The 26328-nt window shown below is 40.6% G+C and overlaps 1 protein-coding gene across 3 annotated transcripts in view; it reads left to right on the top strand.

The window, feature by feature from the left end:
* The window catches only part of Col14a1 (collagen type XIV alpha 1 chain), a 167833-nt gene extending 145441 nt beyond the window's left edge, over positions 1–22392 (top strand). For 2 of the 3 annotated variants that reach the window (XM_042673144.1, XM_042673143.1), the window contains exons 42-47: positions 1803–1838; positions 2796–2862; positions 5646–5834; positions 19246–19323; positions 19803–19958; positions 21547–22392. In XM_042673144.1, the coding sequence (XP_042529078.1) occupies positions 1803–1838; positions 2796–2862; positions 5646–5834; positions 19246–19323; positions 19803–19958; positions 21547–21626 (606 nt within the window). In that variant the 3' untranslated portion in view covers positions 21627–22392. The other variant, XM_042673146.1, reaches the window with a different exon arrangement.
* The last annotated feature ends 3936 nt before the right edge of the window (positions 22393–26328 follow it).

Below are 26328 nucleotides of genomic sequence, written 5' to 3'. Positions count from 1 at the left end.
CTATTTTACTCCATATCCTTTTGCATCTGGGGATGCTTATGTGCCTATTTGGGTTGCCTTGGCCTCCAATCACCTCCTGGTGAGCTTCAAGCTAAAACTGCAAACCTCTCTTGGAAAGCCACCCTTACATCCACAGGCCACCACGTGCTTCTTCAGGTTGTTGATGTCTGAATCTCCACTGGTTCCTTGAGGACAGAATTTTATCACACTTATGTTTGTATTGATAGATCTCAACCCAGTGTCTGATACATAGAGTATTTTATATGTATTTGTTAGAGAAAAAGAAATAGAGGGAAGGAAAGAAGGAAGGATGGAGGGAGAGAGAAAATAAGGAAGGAAGGAAGGAAGGAAGGAAGGAGAAAAGGAAGGAAGGAAAAAAGGAAGGAAGGAAATGAGAGAAAGGAAGTTGGTGTTCTGATTAGGCTGATGATTGAGGGGTTATTAGAAGGCTACTTTTACAGATTAGGAGTCAGGTTAGCTAAAGACCTCTGAAGCCAGCCTAATATATTTAGATTTTGTTGAACAAATATCTTTAGTATGTAGGATTTGGACCATGAGATCATTCCTCTCCATTTCAGCACTAAAATCTATGAATATATGAATGGAGCTACTGTATTTCCTTTTCTTTATATTTCAAACGTTCCTAAAGTTAAAGAAAATATGTGGCTCTTTTTCCTACCTTCATGCATAGGGACTGTGTGTGTTTTATGTCAAGTATACTTTGGTGGAGTTATGGGCCTTCACTTGCTCAGGAATTTTTATTTTATTTTACTTTGCAAAAATCAAAGGAAAGATGTCAGAGTAGTTGGAAAAAAATAATTTCTTGCTGTAGTGATATTTCACTAAAAGATCTTTCATTGCTTGTCCTTTAACTACTTAATAATGAGCATCATGAAACTGAATGTGAGGAATTTCAGGCCCAATTAAACATATCAATCTCAACATTCTAGAAAGAGCCAGTAGTATGCTGTCCACTTACTGACTACAGTGCAATCAGGTTTGCACTATAATTCCTTTCTTCAAATGTGAAGCATTTTCAAACAAGTCAGTATAATAAATGATAGTAATGGAAATGTCCAAAAGCAGAATTCAAGCCCTAGTACCAGCACACATCCCCTTCTCCTCCCCACACCAGACTGAGGGCTTAAACCTCTTAAACTCCTGGGTTGAAAGAAGTTCTTTGCACTTCTTTTAGAGATGGTATTTTAGAATTGAAAACACTTAGACAGACGAGAAATGATATACTCAATGTATGTAGATGAAAATGGAACCAGGGACTTTAGAGGATATGTGGGGTTGGGATAGATGGAGCGGGGAAGGGTAAGTGGAAGGGACAATGTTGATCAAGATGCATTCTGCTTATAAATCGACATGTAGCACTGAAACTCCTTTGTACTCTACTTGAAGATAATCTTAAAAGTTGAAATCATTCTGCTATTTAGAAGACATTAGTTATGGAGTATTGGTAAAATTCAGTAGAGTGGTATTTATGTGGAAAGATGTAAAGGCCTATTTGGTGAAAACACTTTACAATGGAATATTACTACAGGATTCCAATTTTATAGCCATTTTTTAAAAAACCTATATCTCTGCATGAAGAGGCTGCAGGAGTAAATGGTTAAAGGAGCTATTTGTGCTTAGATGGGGTTACAGGTTGCTGCCTGTTTTATTTTTGTCTTGCATAACTATTTTTCTAGTCAAAGCTGGGAAACGTTTCTTCAATAAGGAAAAATGCAGTGCTGTTACTTGAGCTGAGCACTGCATCCCAAGTATCTCACCTTTTTTTTCTTTTACTTTTACAGGGTGTCCCTGGAGCAAAGGGAGAGCGAGGTGAACGAGTAAGTCTGGGCATGTTTGCTGGGTAGAGTTGACTGCACATAAGCTATGGCATTATCTTGGTAAAAGGTAGCCATTCAGCACCATGGTTATTTGTTGCTATTACATGAGCCCCTCTCCTTCTTTCTCCCTTACTCACTTGTCTGAGAGCTCATTTACTAATAGAAGGAAAAACAACAACGACAACTGGGTGCTGGACCAGATCCTGGAAGCTATTTTCGAGTCACACATCTGCCACCATCCTGTTCAATGATTTTGGGCTTTATTCCTTAAAGATAAAGGAAGGAGATAGTCTTGTCACTCACAGAGTGGATTTGCTAAGTCAGTTTTATAATGGATATAAACGAGTTTCTGGTATAACCACATAGTAGCATGAGATTGCTGTTTTCCTTATGTCTAATATCAACACCCAAGAAGACAAGGGATGGACAGGATGAATGCTGGCCCTCAAAGTTAAGTCAGTTTATTTTAGATATCTTCTCTCTCCTTAAAGAAATGGTGCAGTTGCCAATAGAATTCTATGGTTGGCTGTACTAAGAACTGGCCTTTCCTCAGCAAAATCCTGAGGAATGTGCTTAATGCTGATCAGTTACAATAAAATGAGTTTAACAGTTGTACTCTGAGTGATTGGTATTAGATGAGCCACTGCTTGAGAAAGCACTGTATTTATGAGCTCCAAAGAACTGTAAATGAGGCATTAAATATCTATGGGTTTATTTCAAAGCTGTAATTATTTACTTTTGAATCTGGGATCCTTTATACTTAGTTTTTAAATCTAATATGGACTCTGGTGGCTGGAACCATGCCTACAAATTGCCTCCTCCTCTGTGTGCATCCTGGTTGTTGGTCTACCCTGTTGCTAGGAGCCCAGAGCTCTTCTGGGCGCATTCAGTCAGGTCCTGGCTGTGTGGCTGAGCTGAGCTGTGGTGGATGGACTGATGGACTTTCTTCTCCTCTAGGGTGACCTGCAGTCTCAGGCCATGGTCAGGGCAGTGGCACGTCAAGTGTGTGAGCAGCTCATCCAGAGTAAGTGTATTATATTCACCAAGGGTGTGACCCATTGGGACGGGCCTTTCTCATGACCACAGTGACAAAGGAAGACAACCCTGATCCTTTATAAATTCTAACAGTAATCCATCTAGCACAGCCGGAACGGGTTACTCCGCAGCTCTATGTCAGCGATATAGAAACCAAACTCCTGTGTCACCATCCCAAGGACTATGGAGTTGCCCAGATCAAATCTGCTGTTCTGTCTTTTCCCTCCCCCAAAATAGGCCTCCCCCACCCCCTGCCCTCAGTGTTACACATTGAACTACCAAGATACATCTCAGAAGCTACCTTTGAAAATATCCTTTAAGATACTGAGTTCTACTCATTCGTAAGGTTTAAATCTTGTCTATTTTTTAACCTACTGTATTTTGGTAATCATAAAATCTTTCCTTTTATTCCTTAGGCTTAGGCCAAAATATATACAGAGAAACGGGGAGGGGAGGGAGAGAGGGGAAGGGCGAGTGTTAATGTGACATTTGATAGGGCACATATAATTGGGGCATGTGGTCTTGTGCCAAAAATGATACCAGACCTTGATAAAAACACCCGTCCCACTTTTTATTTTATACCTGAACAGTTTGACAGCATTGCATTTCAAGTATTGATACCTTCCTGTTCACAATATGCCAGTCTGTTTGCACATTTGCCGCTGTCTGCTGACTACGTGTTTTGTCCCATTAATGCAGCCAGAGGATTACTAGGGTTAATGCAGCTAGAGGATTACCAGAGGATTACCCTTCTCTTTTCTAGTACTTTGGTCAGTACTAAAGGAGCCGATGCCAAGTAAAGGCAAAATATTCCTCTCAAATGCGTCCAGCCTTTGTCTAGCACAGCAGTCATCCGTCCTCTGCTCTGATAACACCCTTCCCCTTGCGGGACTGACATTTGCAGTGTGAGTCTCTTATCAGTTTCAGGGTTATAGTTATTTTAACCCAGGGAAGTTTGAGAGGTAAGCCAGGGGAGTCTAACATATGTCTAAGAAGATTCTCTTGGCCGGGTCCAAAAGTCCCACCTGCAATTCCAAGATAGAGGGGAGGTATGAAGATCCCAAACTTACAAGAATTTTCATTGAAATGAAAACATTGGAGCAAAAAGAGGTCAAAGCTACAGACACAGTAGTTTTCCTCCTTATTGGTTAATACTACTTAATTTTATAATATGCACACTAAATGTGTATGGGGAGAATTGATGAATTCAATGAACTATTCAGTTTAATGCCAAAATAAGACATTTGAAAACAATGAATTACAGGACTAGGGCATGATTCAAGTGGTAGAATACTTGCCTAGCAAACACAGGCCCTAAATTAAACCCCAGTATAGCCATTTCACAGCAACAACAATAACAACAATAAATTATCAAAGGGAAAAATCTGTATCCTAGATTGCTCCATAGGATTCTCATTTCAAATGAACAATGTAAATTGACTAAGAGTGATTGATTATTATTGGAAGAAAATGTAAAGGGTTAAATGTTCATATGGCTAATGGCCTTGTTCCACTATAGAATGAAAACCTCATACAACCAGATGATTATTTAGAACATGCCCTAAAAACTGAGGATTCAAAATTCAGTTTTTTGCCCTTAGTAATTCTCAAACTCTTGTGAATAATTTCTTAGTAGAGGCAGTGAATTAGACAGAGCCTAAGTGGCTAAGAAATTAAGAAGCCTTGCTTGTCAGTGCAGTTTTAAGAGAAGGAAATTGAAGACGCTGTATGCTCCCTACTCGGCTGAAGCGCTGTTATCACAATTGTTTTCCTAACCATTGCTCTGGTTTTCTCTGTACACTTTATTTTCTTCTTTAGGCCTGAGTTATTCGTTTGTATATAATTCCTTACAGGCTCAGTCATCTGGTTTCTAGTTCTTACTTGATCAAAATAATGTTAAGAAGGGTTATAAGGGAAACTTCGAGACTCAGGTGACGTCAGCTGGGACAGTAATGAAGGACAGACAGCCTCTTGTCAAAGCAGAGCTGAAAGTCATGTATAGAAACAACGCCTCTATCCAAGAAGCAATAGATATAATCCGAGTCCCACACTTAAGGACTTTAAGACTACTTCCTGAAGGTGGTTCTTATTTTCATTTAGATTTACATATATGAGAAGGGCATCTAGAAAATTCTATTTATGATGCTGGAAAAAATGAGACATTTATTTATTATAAAGTATCAAATATTTTATAAATCTATACTTCTGATTACTAAAATATGTTCTCTCTGGCGTAAGTTGAGGGATCATGGAAGATAGTGCTATAATTTTTATTATATAAAGCCACTGGAAGTTTCTCCAGCTGAAACCCAAGGGAAAGTTTCTTGGAAAAAAAGTATCTTGCAAACTGAGAGCTGTGTGGAGACAGGGCAATTGTCTGGGGATTTGTGAGCAAGAGGGTGGAGCAGACTTGGTAGGTTGGAAAAAAGACAAATAACATGGAAGGAAATTGCCGGAGAAGGGCAGCTGTGTGAGGGTTCAGGGTCAAATAAACGTTGGGGGTGAAGATAAAATGTATGATTTCTGCTCAGCGATGCTTGTCACCACTCTGACATTTGCTGTGCAGTGCGAGCACATAGAATCGAAGCCAGACGTTTCTATCACTCTACACAAAATAGAAAATATTCAAAGTTGGACATCAGTGTGTCTCCAAGGGGTGGGCTTTCTGCCATTGGTGGATATTGAACACAATTGTTCAGAGCTTTCTGGAATGACAATCCAGACTTCTCTAGGACTATCCTTTGCATGTTGCATTTTGGTGTCTTTTCGCAGGTCACATGGCTAGGTACACAGCCATCCTCAACCAGATTCCCAGCCATTCCACATCCACCAGGACCATCCAAGGGCCTCCTGGCGAGCCAGGCAGACCAGGCTCACCTGGAACCCCTGGTGAACAAGGACCCCCAGGTGCCCCAGGCTTTCCAGGAAATGCAGGTGTGCCGGGGACCCCAGGAGAACGAGGTAAGCCAGCCTAGTCCTCGTGAGGATCTCCAGACGAGAGGTCAGGGCAGCAGAGCATGGCCGTGGTACTTATACAGCGATAAAGTCAAATAGGGGACAAAAGTTAATTCTATCCCTACCCTATACTTGCATTTCCTATTTGTCCCCAAGACTAAAAAAAATTAAATTGAACAGTGAACAGCATAAGTAGCAAAAATCATATCTACCTAAAGGATAAAGGCTCCAACTCACATGTAAGAGGCCTTGAACTAACACAAAACGGATGTCCCAGCTGAGCAATGAGGGCTCATTTTTGTCATCTTGGCTACTCAGCAGACTGAGATCTGAGGATGTCGATTCAAGCCCAGTAGACCCTTATCTCCAAGTAACAGCACAAACTAAAATGGAACTGTGGCTCAAATGGTAGAGTGCCATCCTTGAGTGAAAAAAAAAAAACAAAACAAAACTAAGAGCCAGTGTCTAGGCCTGAGTTCAAGCCACAGTCCCAGCACCAAAAAAAGAAAAAGGGTTGCTCAATTTGAAGAGTAAGAAAATGATGTACACCTTTGTGCAGAAGTGTTTCATATGAATCATAGCTCTGTATGTACAGTTGTGTGTGTGTGTGTGTGTGTGTGTGTGTGTGTGTGTGTGCAATGCCCAGATTGGGCAGCAATCAATGGCAGCAGTTTAATAGTTTCATGGGCCAATGATTTCACTTTTATTTAAGTTTCATTGACATAGAAACCCTACTAAGGCCTTTCTTCTCCTATCTATAGCTCTTCCAAGTATTGTGTAAATCACTGGTGATTCCTTTGGTTGAATTTCACTTAATTTCAAAAATGAACCAAAACCTGTCATTCCAAAAGCAGCAAAAAAGATCTGGGAATCGGTGGTGATGACATATTAATCATGAAGAAAATAATAGGGAAAAGAGACAAGTGACAAAGTGTTGCCTAAGACACAGTTTTCAGACTGTAGATGGGGTGGGGGGAGGGGAGCTAACCCGTCTACCTGTGTAGCTGTCAGCTCTCTGTCTGCTCTGTGAACTATGTGCACTTTTATAAAATGTGGGGTGTAAGATGGGGATCCCAAAGACAGAATTTCATGTCAATTCCCGAGCCATGCCAACAATATATTTCTGCCCATGCACTCTGAAAATACATATGGCTTTCTTCCTTTGGAAATATCCTTTTCTTCCTTTGTCTTACATGTATCTTATGTCATTCAGGGTTTACCTTAATTCCTGTCTCATGAATAAAAGTTTGGATTGTTTTATTGGGGTTTCTTTTTGGTCCTGCGGCTTAAACTCAAGACCTACATGCTGTCCTACATACTGTCCCACAGCTCTACTTCTAGATTTTCTTTGGTAGTTAATTGGAGAGAAGAGTCTCCCATGTTTTCCTGTCTGAGCTAGCTTTGAATATCTATCTTCACATTTTAGCCTCCTGAGTAGAATAGGTAGGATTACAAGCCCGGCTTATGCATGGAGTTTTCATTGGTCACTGCAAGCCAGATACCTCCATCTTGAGCATCTGATGCTTTTAGTGTCTTTTCCTCTCACGATACACTTCAGATGTTAATGAACAGATGTCTGACTACATTGTGAATGGCTCTGCTTTGTACTAAGTAGATGCTCACAAGGGGTTGTATCGATTGTGATGCAGTTAATGGTTTTCTTTCTGAATGTCAGCAGCATAGAGAAAGACATAATTTCCTCACATCTCTCCAGAGCTCTGTGCGCCGGGGAGGTGTCCACTTGTGTCAGCAGAGCCCCCTCCATGGCGTCCGGGTAGGGAAGCTGTCGACTCAGGACTCACAGAGCCAGAGCCTGAATCACTCCAAGCAAGTCACAAGTTGTCTCAGCTCTTTTTTGGAAGTACTAGACTCTGTTCTTGCCAAACTGAGTCTTTCTGCCTTGCAACATTATTTGAGTAGTCAGATGAGAGAAAAAAAATTACCTCAGAAATCTCAAAGAAGAGCCCAGACAACCATTAAAAATATGAACTTCCAAGATGCAAATGCCTGACATGCATGAAGATGTGTATTCCTTAAGAGCATAATAGAAAACAATGCTCTCTATCTCATAAATACAAGGACAGAAAGAAAGAGAGAGGGAGAGAGAGGGAAAAAGAGAGAGAAGGAGAAGGAGACAGAGGGAGAGAGAGAAAAAACAGGGAAAGATGATCTGAGCTGAATCCCAGTAGAAGGGTGCTTGGAGGATTAGCAGATTGGAGTTTATATCCCAATATTCAACTGACTCTTCATTTCCAGCCGCGTTTCACGGTTCATTCTTACAAGGTGGGCACTGAGATTTTGTTTTTGCCCTTGTCTTCCAAGTACCTCAGGAAAAATAAAGAGGGAAAAGTGAATGTCTTTCCCCAAAAGTATAACCACAGATTTTTGTCACTGAAGTCTTTAGCCATCTGTTCTCTGATCCTTCTGTTTTATATAAAAGGATGAGTACAGAGAGTGAGGCCAAAAGTGGCTCAATGTCAGCCAATGTCAGGACCAGAAAGAACTAGAGACCACTAGAGGCCATTATTTGTTTCTACTGTTTGAACTGTGATGATCATGATGCTGTGTCCGATAGTCTTTAAAAAGATACTGCATTATAATGAGGAAGATGAACTGTTAATAGTAAGCACCACAAGAAACAATGGAAACAGGATTAAAAGCAATATAGCTTAGCATTGAAAAGATTTAGGATGCCAATTGCTTTGGCTAGTTTTTCATCAGAAGTTGCTTCATCTAGTGTCTCTGTTGTTGTTTCCTAAAATTAACCAAGGCAACAATGACTTTTTATTATGTACTAGAATGGGTTTATTTAATTGAAAAGAACCAGAAAAGTTTTCTGGCTTATGTCTTCATGCAATGCCTTCAGTTTCTCTGATTCTTCAAAAATCTTTGCAACACAGCCACTATCCACCTAAAGACTTTTATTTGTATATTGCCAATCTATAACAGCTAGAATTCATATCTGGTTTGTTTATCTAATAAGTCAGAAAATATTTATTGAATGCAGGGTTTAGGTAGGGCTTTTTGGCTAAACTGTGTATGAGCTAATACTATTATTATGACGTTCACTTAAGCACCAAATTCATCTTCCAATATCGTGCTCAGATCTGTTCACGTACTGTTTCATTTGGAAAAACTAGATTTGTTTAAGGAAGGAATGGGAAATGTTACTGAAAGTGCCAGGTGAGGGATGGGAAATGGCTCAATGCTTTCATTAGGTAGAAAGAAAATGGCGTCGGGATTTGATTGTGGCCTTGCTAAGATAGGGTGCTAGAGTGGATTTAAGTTACTAAGCATGCATATTATGCTCATAAAACTGCTAGGTGATCAGGATTACCACCATTTTTAGGTGAAGAAAATGAAAGTTTATCTGTATTGCTAATTGTTAAAAACTACACAATAGAACAAGAAGACTGGGGACTAAATGTAGATTACCACGATCCCTAGAATGCAGTATCTAGTGACCCTGTTTTTTTTTTCCTACTGAGAGCCACCAAATTCAAAACCTGCTACCTGCTATGCTAACCAGAATGATTGGTGGGCTATGGTCTCTCTATTTATATACTTCCATACCCTTGTCTCCTTAGCCAGGGGGAATCTATAACTGCAAACGTCACAGTAAGCCAGGTGATCTGTTAGGTAAACATAAAGGAATAGGTACATTTTGCATGGTGATACACTTCAACATATGACAATTCTCCTAGGATTTTGGCAAATACTCCAGGCTATAATGTAGTTACATAAACATAACTGGAGCAATTACTTATACAATAGTATAAATAATGGTTTATGGATCTAGAGGTACAGTTATAGAAATTATTCTCCTCTGACTATACATGACTTTGGGGGCAAAGAGAGGAAAAAGCTGGAATGCAATTTATTCTTGATATACTTCTGATATTTTAGATGAGAAACCATCGATACCTCTCAATTTGAGGTGCTAGGTTAGCACCCCAAAAATTTCATCAGTGAGGGATGGAAAGAATGTGGTTTGGAAATTCATAGGAAATTATGGGAATACCCAATGGATGTTATGTAAGTGAATATAAATGATATCTATCAAAAGACCCACCCTACCCCAGCAAATACAATATAACTGGACTTAGACTGGGTCTATTCTCTGAGTAATGGCAATTCCTTTCAGACACTCAGAAATGGCAATGGGACCAGAAATGGTGCCCTACCCTGACATTTATCTGTATCTCTAATGCTCAGGATGTGAGACAGCAATCTAGGGAGAAAACAGAGACTCTGATTTAAAGAGAAAAGTAGGGTTCTTGTGTTCAGTATTCCTGTGGTCAGCATTCCTTGTGTTCAGTATTCCTGTGAGCTGAAGATAAATTTGGCAGAATACGTTGGTAAGAAATTAGATAGAGCACAACAGCTCAGAGCCAGGACTATTGCAGTGGTGAGAAGCAATTCTGTGAAACTTCTTAATAGCCTATATAGACTGGTTTGTTGTTGGGGGAAAATGAGCTCTATGGGACAGATCGGCTTGCGGAAAAGCATGGTGCAGAATAATTATGATCTGCTGCTTGGGCTTGAGTATATCTAAATCTCTCCATGATTCTGTATTTCAATTGGGATTCAATTATGTGACATGTTACTTCTTCACATTGCTATAAGAAATCTACTGTAGTTCGCTGTGCCTTCTTATCCTCTGCCTCTCATTTCCTGAGAGATGGCGTATTTTCTTTTCTTGTTCAATAACCAATGGCTAGAGTCCAAGTTGAATTGCTTTGGAGTCAAACCTTTGAAGGTTTGATGGGTCATGTTTTTTTCCTAATGTACATCCACCTTAGTCACTGGCAGTAAATGCTCTTTCTGTTATTCTGCCCCACTCCCCTTCATTGTGGCTGTTGGAACTCCTTGTATTGGCACTCTACTACTCTAACAAATTACCTAAAAACGTAGTGACTTAAAGCAATGAACATAAATGGCTTTATTCTTCGTGGGTCAGGGATTACAGTTTACTCTGAGCCAATCATGAAATTGAGATGTCATCCAGGGCTGCTGTCAGTGGGAATTTTGGTTGGAGTTGGAGGCTCTGTTTCCAGCACAACCTGCTTTCCCCCGAGACTGTAGGCAGGACTTTCAGGCCCTGGCTGACTACTGCAGGAGGGCTCCAGTTCTCCCCATGGAACTCTGCACAGCCACTTTCTTCATAGACAGTGACCATAGTCCATGAATGAGACTTTATAAAGCCTCTGAATCTGGTTTCATGAGTCCCATGCTTTTACTTCCACCATTTTCTGTCAGGGGTCATGAAGGTCAGGGGGACTTGACTTTGTATGTAAGTCATCACTCTCCTCTAAGTGAATCTCAGACATGATGCTTCCGTTCAGAACAGTGGCTCTTCTGCAGTGTGACTTCCAGGACCCTGAGATTTGGGGGGCTTGAAACAGACCAACCAATTCATTGTCTGTTTGTCTCACCACTTGTGTGTAGAGTTCTCTCCAGTAATCTTTCAAATCATTCAATGGTATATGTAGTTCTTAGAGAGAAATGTAAGATATGGGCTAAAAACAGAATAGTAGCACACACTAGAAAAGCTTATTTTGAGAAAGCTAGCATCTTTTAGGTTCCTATTTCTGAGAATAATTGCAGTCAGGACAAAACCATTCTCCAGATAAACACACGGAATGATAAAAGTCATTGACAAATTGAAATTAAATTGTCTGTATGCTCTGTAATTAGAACAAGATAGCTATTCTAATAACAAATAGTCATCACTAGTGTTGATCATCATGTTTCTTTTTTCCCTTTTGTGCATCTTGTATATTTGATATCCTCTATATTTTATATTTTATATCCTCTATATTTTATTTTTCCCCTGAACTTCAAAAAGTTGTAAATATGGGTTACAATTTAGTGTGACCATCTAGGTGTTCAATGCTTCTTGTCAGACGCACTCCTTGCATCTTGCTCCCCAATCCCCATACCTCATTTCCCATTCTCCATTTTTGCAACAGAAGCCAATATAATATTTTTCCACAGCTTAAAACAATTTAAGACCTCAGACACACTGATAGCTCACACCTGTACACATGGGTAGCTCACGCCTGTAATTCTAGCTACATAAGAGCCTGAGATCTGAGGATCATAGTTCAAAGGCAGTTTGGGCAGGAAAGTCTGTGAGATTCTGTTCTTCAGTTCACCAGAAAACAGCTGGAAGTACAGCTGTGGGGCACTAGCCTGGGGTGCAAAAAATCTCAGGTATACTGCCCAGGCCTGGCACAAAACCACCACTACCACTAACACAACAAAAATTCCAAAACCAAACCCCCTAGAGAATAATATATAATACTCTCTCTGAATAAATATGCAATAAATCAATCCTGTCTGAGTTTGAGTTAGAGGAGAATGAAGATATAAATATATACCCACAGATTACCTGACACGCCCCGCCCCCTCCAGAATGTACAGTCCAGCTGCTCTCTATCCTACCTCATTAGACCTCATACAGGTCATTTAATGCCCAGGTAGAGTTCACTTTCTCACATTGAGTTTTAATCATTTCACTTCTTGTAATCCTATCTCAGATGGCTATTTTGTCTTTAAAGGTCAAATTAAATGTGTATTTTTCTTCTATTATGCAGAATACCTGCCATATAATAGGTATTTCAAAAATCTTCAGTGATTATGGTGTTGATTTGCTCTTGGCTAGCTTTGTGACTGTCATTACTCATTCTCCCTAGGGCCCCATTAAAAGCCAAAGCCTGTGTGGTTATAGTGCGTCAGTCCTGAGATTTCATGTTCATAGCACATTCCTACCAAGTTAACAATGTAAGCATTTTCTTTCAAGTTGTCTTCCTGGTGCAAAGTTAGTCAGAAAATAAGTGTAACTTTTAAAGTAGTTTTGGATCATCTGAGGAAGGCACACTCACTCCGATAGATCCAGGTTCCTCCTACACCCCTCTCTGGTCTAGAGAAGCATGGCTTGTAGACTTCCTGTCTGGGGTCAGCCATATTGGAAAGCCTCTGTCTGTCCACAGATGCATCCTGTGCTCTCTAGTTCTGTTCTGGCTGTTCTCACCCTACACTATTACCTCTTCCTATCTACATGTTTTTCCCTACTCCATGGCGACTTCCTTTGAACAGAGAGTGTGAGAGTGTACCTTTGAGACTGGATTCTTTTTTTTTTTTTTTGGCTCGGTCGTGGGTCTTGAACTCTGGGCCTGGGCACCGTCCCTCAGCTCTTCAGCTCAAGGCGAGGACTCTACCACTTGAGCCACCACGCCACTTCCGGTTTGCTAGTGGTTTATCAGAGATAAGAGTCTCATGGACTTTCCTGCCCAGGCTAGCTTTGAACGTGATCCTCAGATCTTAGCTTCCTGAGTAGCTAGGATTACAGGCGTGAGCCACTGGTGCCTGGTGATTCTTAACGCCTTCCTTATCTTCTTTTTTCTGTCTTTCTGTTCCTTGATATGTGATTTAACTGTGTGACACTGAATCAATCCCCAGTCCATTCTGGACATGATCAGCTTATGGAAGGCATTGACACAGATTAGAGGATAACAAAGAAGGCAAAAGGCAGGATACTCCTCCCCTCAACCCTACCACGGCCTACTCTCTTACTCCACTTATGGCCAAAACCCTTCTGTGGTTCTGAGTTCTACTGGACAACCTCTCTCTCTATCTAGATCTTTCCAGTGGGCTATAGGCTTTAGGTTCCACTCACAAATTTTTCCCATTGATTGCTCTTACATCCCTATGGGTGTTAGTGACTTCCTACGGTTGCTAATTTGTACATTGCATCTTTGCTTGACATGTTACCTTTCTGTTACCCCTCTAATTGAGTATGTGAAATTCCTTCTGCTATAGAGATCCACAGTGGTTTATATGCCAAAACCCAGAATTATAAAGGCAGAGTAGATGGCCAGTTGTTAACATGAAAAAGGTAATTAAAAAGAGGGATCTTTAGCAAGATTTATTTACTTAGAATGTGCATTTTCCTACCTGGAACACGTCCACACAAAGCATGGAACATACTCTGTAAAGACCAAACATAGACATAGCAGAACCTGGCAAGGTACATAGAACATTTGTTGAACTGAGTCCAATTACTCTGCTGTCTTGTAACTAGGTATTAAGTACTTTCCACCTAGTGCCGTGTATTTAAGCATGCATTGAACTAGCAACATACTATACTTGGAATTGATTGCCAGTATTTCCCAGGCAACAGACAAATATAACACAGCTGAAGCTTTGCTCCACAGTCTCGGTGACTTTCTTGGTGCAATGACAATGAAAGCATTCCCTGGGCCTTGCATATCTGCCTGGGCATAAATCCTGGGAGTTCTTCAGAAGGTCTGGACTCAGGAAGAAGTGACTGTGTTCTGTGGAACAGCAAGGGAGACCAGCCTGGATTGCTTGATGTGGTCAGGCAGCCAGAGGAATGAGCAAAATCTTCCTACATGGAAGCCAACAGGCCAAAGAAAATAGGAAACAGACAACAAAGAGCCAGATTCAGCACATTGTAGTGTGAGCAAAAGAAATCCTCTTGAATTCAGTTCCAATATTGCACAAAACAAAGGGCCAGTAGCAAAGGTAACCGGGGAAGCGTAATAAACACAGGCTGAAAACCCAGTGTGGAGGCAGGGAGAAAAGCCGACCGATTTGACAGACAGTCAGGAAGACAAGAAACACAGCCCGCAGGTCCAGTATGGAGTCCAAGACAGTGAGAGCAATGGTTACGCATGGAGGTTTCTATACCTATCTGCCTGGATTGCAATCTCAGTTCTGTTGCTTCCTAACCAAGGTCAAGTGACTGAAGGCTTCTCCACCACAGCCCTCTTTCAGGGACACTAGTAATATCTGTCCTCTTGTTTCCTCTTGTGGAGAGTCGATGAGTCTGTATATGCAGAGTATGTAACAGTCAGATTCACGTGGAATGGTGGCTCCACCAGGAGCCACATCTTTCCTTTGCCACAATCTGTAACTGAACTGCATTTCATTTACTCATCCAGTTGGTGGGCAGATGCTTTTAAACCTATTTTTTCAATCATGCATATTAATTATACAGAATATCAAGTACCCTTTTTAGGCCTACCATACTTTAATTATAAACACTCTTCCTTATCTTCCTTCTTTTCTCCTCCTGACAGGTGTTTTTCGGGTGCTTGCTATTTGTGGCTGGCACTGGGGACACAGTGAAGAATTAAGCTGATCTGATCCCTGCTTTGGCGAATCAGTAAATATTAGAGAATAGTGTTAGGAAATCTGTAGTGTGAAATGGTGCCAAATGAGACAGTAAGGGATGAGTGAAAATAACAAATGTGGGATTGTAATGGAAGATGTTGGTGGTGGGTGGGGGTGATAGGCATATAAGCAGGCAGGGAGTATATGGGAAATCTCTAGACTTTGTGCTTAACTGTACTATGAAGCTGAAACAGCTCTAATTATTTTTTTAAAAAACGACAAAACCAGAGAAAGTCAGAAAAAAAAGATTTTAAACGAAAGACAAGAAGAAAGGAAAAGAGGAAGAGGGGGAAAAGACCTCTCTCTTATGAATCCTAAATACTTTTAGTAATTTCACAGATATAGTGTTTTAGTCTTTGTTAAATTGTATTTTTGGGGTATGTTGGCTCTTTTTACATTAATGATGTTCATGATAAAATGGCAGAACCTTAAGCCTCAGTGAAGCCAATTACAGTCATTTTCAAAAGGCATTAGAAGTAGGCATTCCACACCGGGACTTGCTTTTAACAAGCAGTGTTCCCATGATTCAGGAGTGGGGAAGTAGCAAGACTTCAGCCTAAGGACTTCGGTCTGTGGATCCTTCAGCGGCTCTGTTGCTTATAAGGTGCAGCAGGGTGTTAGTCTGGATATTCATTTGTTCAGCCTTCCCACATTTACTCAGCCCTTTATTAACTGTGAGGTTCTCCTTGGGTCTGATGCTAAAGAGATCAATAAAAAATTGTCTCTTCAGTCAAAAGGCCCAGAGTCAGATTGACATGGGAATAAGCAATGCAGTAGGATAATTGGTACCAAAGGAGACATCCATACCTTGGAAGGAAAAAAATTGATTTATTCCTTTGTTAGTGTTTGTTGTGTGGTTCAAGTAGTAGACTGCTAGACTTTAGTAGAGAAAACTGAAACAGCATCTAGGCCCTGAGTTCAAGTCCCAGTATCTATCTATCTATCTATCTATCTAGCTAGCTAGCTAGCTATCTTCCCAGATCAACTTTTAGAGCAATAAAGGGTGTAAGGTTAGACTTCAATTTCAGTCCTCATGATTTAATGTGATCCTTTTCACTTAAAAGAAAAGGGAGGGGGTCAGAGATACACAGAGATAGATAGAGAGACAAAGATAGAGAGAAATCCATAGTCATGTTTAGTTAGCATGGATGTGAATATTCCTTATGTGTTCTCATAGAAAAATATTAATATATTAGGTTCAGATAGTTTAGAAAGAATCATAGCTTCATTCAGTCTTCCTCACAAATAAGCCAAGGATAGATAGAAAAGGATAGGCTAGAAAACTTTTCTGGATGTCTGGTAAGGCTCTGCTGGCATACCAAGGTTTTCACTACGAGGTCGTGAGAGGTCTCTGAGTCACCACAATGTTAATCAGTAGCAGCTTGGTGTTAGTCATCATTATAGTTTGTTATTTTCTAGTTCTTTCATTTGAGTTTTAACAGACGAAGAAGAATTTTGGCCAAATTTTCAGCTGTATGTAAGGGAGCAAGCATTGACAAGTTATGGGACCACCCATCAGCTAAGAAGAACAAACCCTAAGGCTGGGTGTAATAGCTCCTGTCTATAATCATAGCAACTTGGGAAGTAGAGCTTGAGAGAATCCAAGTTCAAAGCCAGCCTGGGCAAAAAAAAAATTAGCAATACCACTTTCTCACCATTAGGCAAGCACCGTGGTGTATGACTGTGATGTCAGCTACTTAGCAGCTGTAAATAAGACTGAACTCTAGGGCAGTTGAGCAAAATAATGTAAGAGTGTACCTGAAAATTAAATCCAAAAAAGGGCTGGAGGTATGGCTGAAATACCAAGCACTAAGCCTGGACTCCAAACTCCACTGTTCAAATAACGACAACAATAATAATTAATAATAAAAAGGAATTAACTTAGATGAGCTCCTAGGAGAATACCCAATGGATTGGTATTTTGTCTGTCTCAACAACTTGATGAGCAACTGAGCATTAAATGTTGACTAGTCTGAGTGAATTATGTACCTTTCAAGCTCAGAGGAGATTGCATTTCCACTTTTGAGAAATCACTGTTTCCCTTATGGAAACAGTCAGAGACTGTCACAGATATGGTAGCCTGTGCCCTAGGCTAACACAGGAGTAGTGGTCTTGGGGAGCTCCGTTGGCATCAGCAATGCTCCATGCAGTAGAATTGGGTGTTTAGGAGGCACCGTGGTGTTTAATGCAGGCAGGGTGACTCCTAGCCAGAAAGAACATTCGCTGTTTCCAAGATGACATGTTACCTTACCCTCAGCAGCTGGTGATAAGAAACAATTCACACTGCAAGGACAATCATTACACATGCAATCTTAAAAAAAAATACAAGAAAACCTGTTAGTTAACCTACCACTGTTAAGTATATCACATTCATTTTTTCCCTTTTGGAACTTAGAAAACAAAGAGATTACAACTGATTATTTTCAAAGTATCAGGATTCTTGCTCATTGTAACTTGTAGCAATATATATATACATATACTTACAGTAAGGGAAAAAGTTATTTTCAATTTAGATTGTTTTCAAACATTTATGTGCATGCCACTTCCTAAACTGCCTATTCTCTTTTATTTATAATTTCTTCTAGAGTTTTCCAATTTGATATTGCTAGGTATGAATTAATGGAGCTACAATATTACATTGGGCTCTTCCAAAAAGCTGTCACTCCCCCCAAAAATAGACCGCAGGATTCTTTTTCTATTTTAAATTTACTTGATTGTTATTATAGAGGTGATGTACAGAGAGATTATAATTACATGAGTCAGGTAGTGAGTGCATTTCTTTCGTCCAGTGTCTTCTGTTCCCCCACTCTCTCCCAGTCCCTCCCTCCCATCTTTACCCATGAGTGGTAGGGTTCACTTTCATCAGTGTCCGGTGACTGCCGCTGCTTCACTTTTTGTCCTTTTCCCCTCGAGTTCTGTGCCTTCTTCTCCCCTCCCCAAGATATATACATGAATATACATCGTATACAGGGTAAAGGACACTGAATCATCAGCAACTAAAAAAAGAAAAACAAGTATTTTGTTCCATATCTTGGAGTTCATTTCAGTATGTGTATTATTTTATATAAATATGAAGAAGCACTTAGGCATTGCATCTCTCCTAAGTGATTCTCTCCTAAGAGTAGCCTCTTTTGGGCTCACTGTGAGAATCTAGAATCCTGTGTAACTTGTCATATCCCAGTGTGTTATGGATCTAACTTCTCCATATCCGAGAGAACATCGCTGTGTGTCTCTCAGACAGCAGGATTTCCTACAATGTTATCCAGAGCACCTGCATTCAAGTCCAACATCATCGTCTCTTGAATTAAGATTGGGACTCTGTACAGGTGCTCCATCCTGTCCAGTGGTCTTGTGATAAGATCTTTTGAATGATGAGGTGTCAAAGTGTGTAATTCTTTTATTATTTTTTCCTATGAAAATGTATAGTTTGTTAATGGTACTATAAATTGTTTGGTATGAGTTCTGTTCAATGGAAAAGAAGCTCAAGCAGGTTTGGATTTTATGGGGCTGAAACAGCCAAATCAAGCACAGGCTTTCTTGAAGCTTCCAAGTTTTAAATGGAAACTCACGCTTGTCAGAACTTTGTTGCCTAATTATAATTCATGCCTCTTGCAGATACATTACAGGGTGGACCAGAAGGAAAATGTTAGGCATGTCCACTTCTGATTTCTATTGTACTATTTGTGGAGTGCCAACTGCATACGTCAAGTGTCCTGATTTATGAAAAGCCACTGGGCAGAGTTTGACAGGCCGAACTACTTCAGTAGGAAGGAGAAAGATAAGAATTGTTGCTGTGTTCCAAATACACACTACATTCGAACACACAGAACCAGCCTTCTGTAGTGGGATTTTGCATTAGCCACACAGGCCAGGATTAAATCCAAAAGTCTCAAGGGGCCCATAACCTTAAATCAACACCCTTCATTGTCTACATCAGAAATATAACTGTTGAAACTTATACAAAAGAAGTACCAGGACAGAATTCTAAAGATAATTTTCTTTCCTTCCTTTCTTCTTTCCTACTTCCTTCCTTCCTTGCTTCTTTCCCTTTTCCTTCCTTCTTTCCCTCTTTTTCTCTTCTCCTTCCTTCCCCTTTCCTTATTTCCCTTCCTCCTTCTTCTCTTTCTTCTCCCTTTCTTATTCTCTCTTTCTGCCTTCCTTTTTTCCTCCCTTCCTTCTCCTGCCTTTCTGCCTTCCTTTTTTCTCTTTGAAACAGGTCTCACTGGTTTCAAGGGAGAGAAAGGAAATCCAGGCATTGGAACTCAAGGTCCAAGAGGCCCACCTGGACCAACAGGTACATCTTTCTACTTAACAAGAAACTGCAGGATACAAAGCTTTACATTTACTGATATCACAGTAAATGTGATTGTATTACATCTTTATACCCAGCTTGAATATCTACGTTTCTCATTTATGCTATTGGCAGGCCAATTTATTAGTAACAGTCCACCCATGACTGCTCTTCAGCAAGATCTTTAGATACAGAAACAGTATCCTCAGATAAAGGCATAGAAATAAAAACTCCTACAACTAAACACCATCTTCAGGATTATGTTAACTCTTTGAGAAAGTGAATGCCTTATTACAATATGATCTTCTACCCAGAGAATCAGATTCAGGTTAAAAAAAGTCAATGAGTAGAGAGCGATACCTTTCCCCAGTTGCGAAAATGTGTTAAGGCTTCTTATAGGCATTCAGGTACTAGGTAGTGATCTCAAAATTCACCACATTATGGTAGATGAACCATCCTTTTCACCTGTGACTGCCTCTCAGGACCTTCAGGAGAAAGTCGACCTGGCAGCCCAGGGCCCCCTGGCTCTCCTGGACCAAGGGGACCCCCGGGTCACTTGGGGGTACCTGGACCACAAGGCCCTTCTGGCCAGCCTGGATATTGTGACCCCTCGTCATGTTCTTCCTATGGTGTAGGAGGTAAGTGTCATCTTCTTTGGGGCCTTGAACAGTTTTGCTAGGGTTAGTACCAAATCAGGATAAGGTGCTTTGAAAATAGAATAGAGCAGTAGAGGAGGAAGCATTGGATGTCTTCCTCCCTCCCTCCCATTAATTACCCAGAAGCATCTTCTAGAAAGTGAAAATTACTTTCAAAGCCATTCCTTTTACATCTCCCAGAGGAAATTCAAATACCAGCACACCGAAGCCTTCCTCTAGATGGAGATTCACATAAAGTTGGCCTCCAACTTTTTCATATTGGGTCATTTGGAGGTACATGTAGTTGGACTTTGACTGGGGGGAGGGGTTCCCATACTATATTACTTCTGTGGTCATTGCCATGACACCCTGTGAAATGGAGTCTTACTGTTTGAGAAATCTCCAACTTAGAACTTCATCCATAATTAGCAGGGTCTCCAAGAGTCTTTCTGGGTGACATCCTGCCCACCACATGCATTTTAGGTAATGAAGGATAGTCTGGAGCAGGAAGAACAGGGGTTAGGCTGGCCTGGCTGACAGAATCTGGAAGATGAAGTGTCCTTAAATCTCCTGTGGTGGGCGTGCCGGTGTGTGGTTCAGTGGGACCACCTCAGCCAGTTACTCCTGAAAACTTTAAAAAGACAGAGGGTCAGTGAGGCATAGGGAAGCAATAAACTTCCTAGTCAATGAGTTTCAAGTTTTCTGCTTCAGGAGAAATTTAACGTTAGTTGCTAGGGGAATCGGTCCAAGTTTTGCTGATGTGTTTTTCTCTGTTCATCTTTTCCCTCCCCGTTCTCTCAAATCCCTCTGTCCCTTATTAAGACCTGATTCCTTACAATGATTACCAGCACTGAGGTGGAAGTCCTTTACTGTACCTACATTGGCCCAGGCATTGTCTATGGATCCAGAACTGCTCTGTTTGCCACCACCACCATTAAGACCCTGTTCCTAACAATTCCTGCACTACTACCTGCTTCCCTGACTTCCCACCTTTCAAACGCTCACCCACCTGCTCCAAATAGACAGCAAATTTTAACCAAATCATACACACCAATTGTAACAGAAATGGACTGTTCTAGGTCAGCCTGGATAGAGGTCTATGATGCTGACAACCATTTACTCCAAAGGCTCTGTGAAAAAATCTCCATAATGTCCTTCTCTTGCCCTCTTCACCCCCACACTGTGGTGATCAGCCCTTCTTTCCCATGACCCTGTCCTCCCTTCTGCCCCCTCCCCCACTTTCCGTGGTGATGGACTTCTAACATGAGATTGGTTATTAAATTTTATTTTTCTTTTATAAGTCTGCGGTGTTTCCAGGGTTTCTTTTATATATAAAACATACAATATTTAAGCGTTCAGCTATCACTTTACTCTTCTAACCATTTCTCTCTCTTCACCTTCCTCCTTTAACTGTGAAATCTCCTGGGGAAGTGGCACAGTGAGAGAGATACCTGCAGTTCTCTACCAACACAGGGGATCTCTATAGTTCACTGACCAAATCAGTGTCTCTAAGGACCCAGGGGAGGGGAGGATATCAACTTACGGTTCCCGGGTCCTATCAAGTCCGCACCCCCCCACTTTTCCTCTTTAGCTCCCCATCCAGATGAGCCTGAGTTCACTCCTGTCCACGATGAGCAGGAAGCTATGGAACTGTGGGGCTCTGGGATCTGACAGCCTCAGGGAATATTGAAGACCAAAGGCAAGACCTCTCAAGGAACGTTACTCAAGAAAATGTTATGTGGTTTGTATGTTATTTTCTGTGTGTGGGGGGGGGAGTCATTTCAACAACTTCTATTTCCTCTAAGGAGAAAAATATTTCGTTGACAGTAACTTCTATTTCCTGTCAACGAAATATTTTTCATAAAAGATCTCCTTAATTCAAGAGGGCATAGAAGTGATTTCCCTTCAGTGTTTTAATGACAGACCAAATAACTTGTCTTCCCAGAGAAGAGCACACTCAAAGATAAATTTAGGAAGTTGTACTTACGATGTTTTCTCTGTGAAGAAGATATGATCATGTTGGAGAGTCATGGGTCCCAGCAGCAGAGGAATGAATCTCACGAGATTCACAGATTATACCACTTATCCTATCCCCAAGGAAAAAGATTATTATTGGTCAACTACCTCTTACTTAATTGATCTGTCAAACTCCGAGATCACGGGTATTCAAAAATAAGTGGTAGAAAATAACTTTTCTGGATCTAATAATTTTAAAAATAGATTTAGTAATTTTTTTAAAATTTCGTGTCATGAGTTTCTGCCAGCTGTGATACAAAGAGTCCATTTTCTTAAAGAACAATTTGTCCAGTAATATGGATGTTCCAGGCTTGCCTCTCCTTACCTACAGGGATTGTTTTTACCTGCACCAGATACGTTTTCAATGACCTTGTTTTATTCTTTGTTGTTTTTTGTAAGCAAATAAAACTTTTAAATATCAGTGGATTCTTTTCATTGCATTTCTAAATTTCACCTTCAATTCACCTTCATCTTCACCTTCAACTTAAGCACTTCCCTGAAAAGCTGTAGCTGCCTTCCTTTGGGTAACACTTCCAACTTTCAGCCCTTGTTCAGGGTGGAGAAGAAAGCTTAAGAGAAAAAGTGGACTCAGGACAACATGACCAGAAGAATTTTATTACTCATCTATAGCACCAGACAGTGAAGGCAGGACAAATGGGTGAATACTGCCAAGTACATGTTTATCAACGGTTGACCACAGAGCACATCTGTCTTCCAGTACTGAAAAAAGTCTGACAAACTCTCTAGAAGACAGAAAGAGAATGCAATTGAATCTAGTAGACTGTAGCTAAAACTGGAACATGTCTTTCTCTTACAAAGAAGAATGCTTAAGTATTTCAGAAAGGTCTTAGTGCTATTACTTGCCAGTTAAAAAGAAGAAATAACAAAGAACAGTAACTTAAAGTCTGTTCTCTTTCTTCTGTTGCATCACTCTGGTAACAAGGTATTTAATAAAGGTTTGGGTGGGGTTATTTACAACCAGATTCTTGGATTCTTTCAAGACTCCACATATAGAAACAAGACCAAGGGGAGAAAAACTTGCACAAGGTTAATCAATACGGGCTTACCCAGAATCCTTTGGGATCACTGTCCCAACTTAAATAACTGAGGAATTCAATTAGTCATTCCATAGTCTTGTGTCTCAGATTTTGCCATCTGTGACATTTAATGTGTGACTACAGAGAAGTTTTATTAAATGAATTTTACTGTTTGGGCTCTTACAGACAAATAGTCTAACATGTCAGTCTAAAGACTCATAGTCTCATAGTTTGTTTTAAATTGTGAAATATAAACCACCAGAACCATAGGTTTTAGTCTATGTACATCATTCTTGAGTTGTAGAAATACACTGAGTGCTGATTTTACTTAGTGACTGAAATTTATTTAAGCTACAGGAAAGTTTCATTAGTCTAAAATGTGTCATCACTTGGACTCAGCATATCAAAATTTTATTGAGTGAAATATTCAAAATAAAAGGCGTAACTCAGATTTGGGATTTGTGTGTTTATATTATGTTGTCTGAAATAAAAGCTGACTTTGAAGTACATTTTTATCGACTTGTTTATTCTGGCAGGCAGAGGCCTCTATTTTTACATTATATCTTTTTTTTTTTTAAGTAATAAAGCATCATTTCACAAGAAAGACATTACTTCTCAGAATTTACACCATGTTAAAGAAATCTCAATCTCCTTTGGGGCTAGTCATTTTGGGTATTTTGTATTGAAAAAGGAATAGTGAGTGCATCAGTGGCGCAAACCTATAATTCCTAGCTACTCAAGAGGCTGAGATTTGAGGATTGTGGTTTGAAGCCAGCCTGGGAAAGAATGTCTGTTGAGTCCCTTAACTCCAATAGCTGTGGCTCAAATGGTACAGCAAAAAAGCTAAGGGACAGAGTGATCAGTACCTGAGATCAAGCACCAGGACCAGCAACAACAAACAAGCAAACAAAAGTCAATAAAGAGCCAGCCCTGATGGCTCACACCTGTAATCCTAGCTACTCAGGAGGCTGAGATCTGAGGATCGCGGTTCAAAGCCAGCCCAGGCAGGAAAGTCCATGAGACTCTTGTTTCCAATAAACCACCAGAAAACCGGAAGTGGTGCTGTGACTCAAGTGATAGAGCACTAGCCTTGAGCTGAAGAGCTGAGGGACAGCGCCCAGGCCCAAAGTTCAAGCCCCACCACACACACACACACACCCTTCAATAAAGGTTTCAACTGAGGAGTTATCTGATCTGGTCATGTTTTAGGTTCATATAGGGAAATAGCTCTTCCATTCAGCCACCTTCCTGGGCTCTGTTCTGTCACTATTTAGGCAGTCACTATAAGCCAAACCAACTAAAAGAACTTAGACACTGTATCTGTTATAAAGTTGTTAGGTTGGGCTAGGCTATGCCATGGTAACAACCAGACTTAAGATCTCGAGAGCTTAGCACAATACACATTTCTTTCTTATATACATAGCAGGATAACTGTCCACCTTGTTTTGGATCAATATTCTGCATGACTTCCATCTTGGAAAGTTCTATTAGCAACCACTCCTTCCATGATTTCCATTGCAAGAGAAAAGAGAGCCTGGAGAGCTATTGGCATCTTTCAGAGAGGGCATGTGTTGGGTCCACTTCTGTGCTTTTGAACTAAGGAAAACAATTTTATACCTTATTTAATTTCACAAAAGTGGTCAAGGACAACCATCACATAAACTGTGAAGTATAAGAGAATCAAAAATATTAAAGAGGAACCATGAAAACTTATCAGTGCTGTTCTATCTCATTTGGAACTATTTAATTTTTCCTTCCTTCTTTCCTTCCTTTCTTCCTTCTTTCCTTCTTCCCTCCCCCCTCTCCTTTCTCCCTCTCTCTCCTTCTACCCTCCTTCTTTCCCTCCCTCCATCTCAATCTTGCCTCCTACCCTCCCTCACTCTCTTTCCTTCCTTCTCTTCTTCTTTATCAGCCATCCTTCCCTCTTTCCTCTTCTCTCTCCCTTCTTTCCTCTCTTTCTCTTTCCCTCTCTCCCTCTTCCTCTCTTTTTCCTTTCTTTTCTTTCCTTATTTATTCCTTCTTTCCCTGGGTTTGAACCCAGGACCCTTTGTGCTTTCTAGTCAAGGACTCTACCACTCAAGCCATAACCCCTAGCTCTCCAATCTAGACTTTCTGGCCAAATAATGTGCACTCTTAATCTCTAAGCTACTCTGTCATAAATATTGGTAATCCTCTAATTATAATAGTAGAAAATAGTGGAGATGGAGCTCATTAACATGAAGATTCCCAGAAGAACTCGAAGATCTGTCTCTGTTCTCTGAGTTGCTTTATTTTTCAACCAAGTGCTTCAGTTACCTCATGGGCAATTGTTGGGATTATTCTACGTGTGGTAAAGAATGGATTGGAGGAGGTCATAGCAGGTCAGAAAACATGTCAGTGCTGTTGTGATGGACTGGTGGCAGAAAATGGAGGACTGGCAGAGTTGCCAGAACCAATACAGCTTACTAATTAACTGGAAGAGGAGATGAGGAAAGTCTCTGGACTCTGGTGTAAGCCACAGGATGGATAGAGGTACATTTATCCCTCTGGGAATTGCAAATTTGAGACAAGAAGGTTGAACAGTTCTCTTGAGAAGGTAAACAATGTGAGGTTTGAAAGAAGCAAGTTGGAGCTTGAGGAAGAAATCAAGCCTGGAGGTGAATTTAGGAGCTTCAATCCCCAGGTAGTATTTTAAAGCTAATAGCTTTGAGCTGGAGTAGGGGGGAAAGAACGTGATTAGCAGGGAGAATGTCCCACTTTCTTCAAAGCCTCTTTCAAACTCTTTAGCTGGTCATTCAGATTTATGTTCATTAAATGTTTATATATCCAAACCAAATATTTTATTACAAACTATAGCCACAGTGAACAAGTTGCCAAACCCTTTCTCCATGTTCTCTCCTGTTTCTGTATCTTTGACGTTTTTTTTTTTTTTTTCTCCATTGGAAAGCCATGCCTCCTGTTAGATGACAGTCTAGACTCACTGGAGGCTCCTCTTCCCATGCGATGCTTTTCTTTTCTTTTTGCTAATCCTAGGGCTTGAACTCAGGGCCTAGCCACTATCCCTGAGCTTCTTTTGCTCAAGGCTAGCACTACCACTTGAGCCACAGCACCACTTCCAGCCTTTTCTGTTTATATGGTACTGAAGAATTGATCCCAGGGCTTCATGCATGCTAGGCAAGCCACATTCCCAACCCACGTGATGCTTTTCTTAACCCCCACCATGACCATCTTGATAAGCATGCTGCCCGAGTCTCACTCCTCTTTCCCCAACTAATGCCTTAACCTCTGTACTCCCATATCAGGTGTGATGTTTCGCAGAAGTCAGGCTGCTCAGCGTGTGC

This window comes from Dipodomys spectabilis, unplaced genomic scaffold (genome assembly GCF_019054845.1).
Source record: "Dipodomys spectabilis isolate Male_0828 unplaced genomic scaffold, ASM1905484v1 ptg000783l, whole genome shotgun sequence".
Lineage (NCBI taxonomy): Eukaryota > Metazoa > Chordata > Mammalia > Rodentia > Heteromyidae > Dipodomys > Dipodomys spectabilis.
The sequence above is the reverse complement of the archived record's forward strand: the minus strand, read 5'-3'. Positions and strand labels throughout refer to the sequence as shown.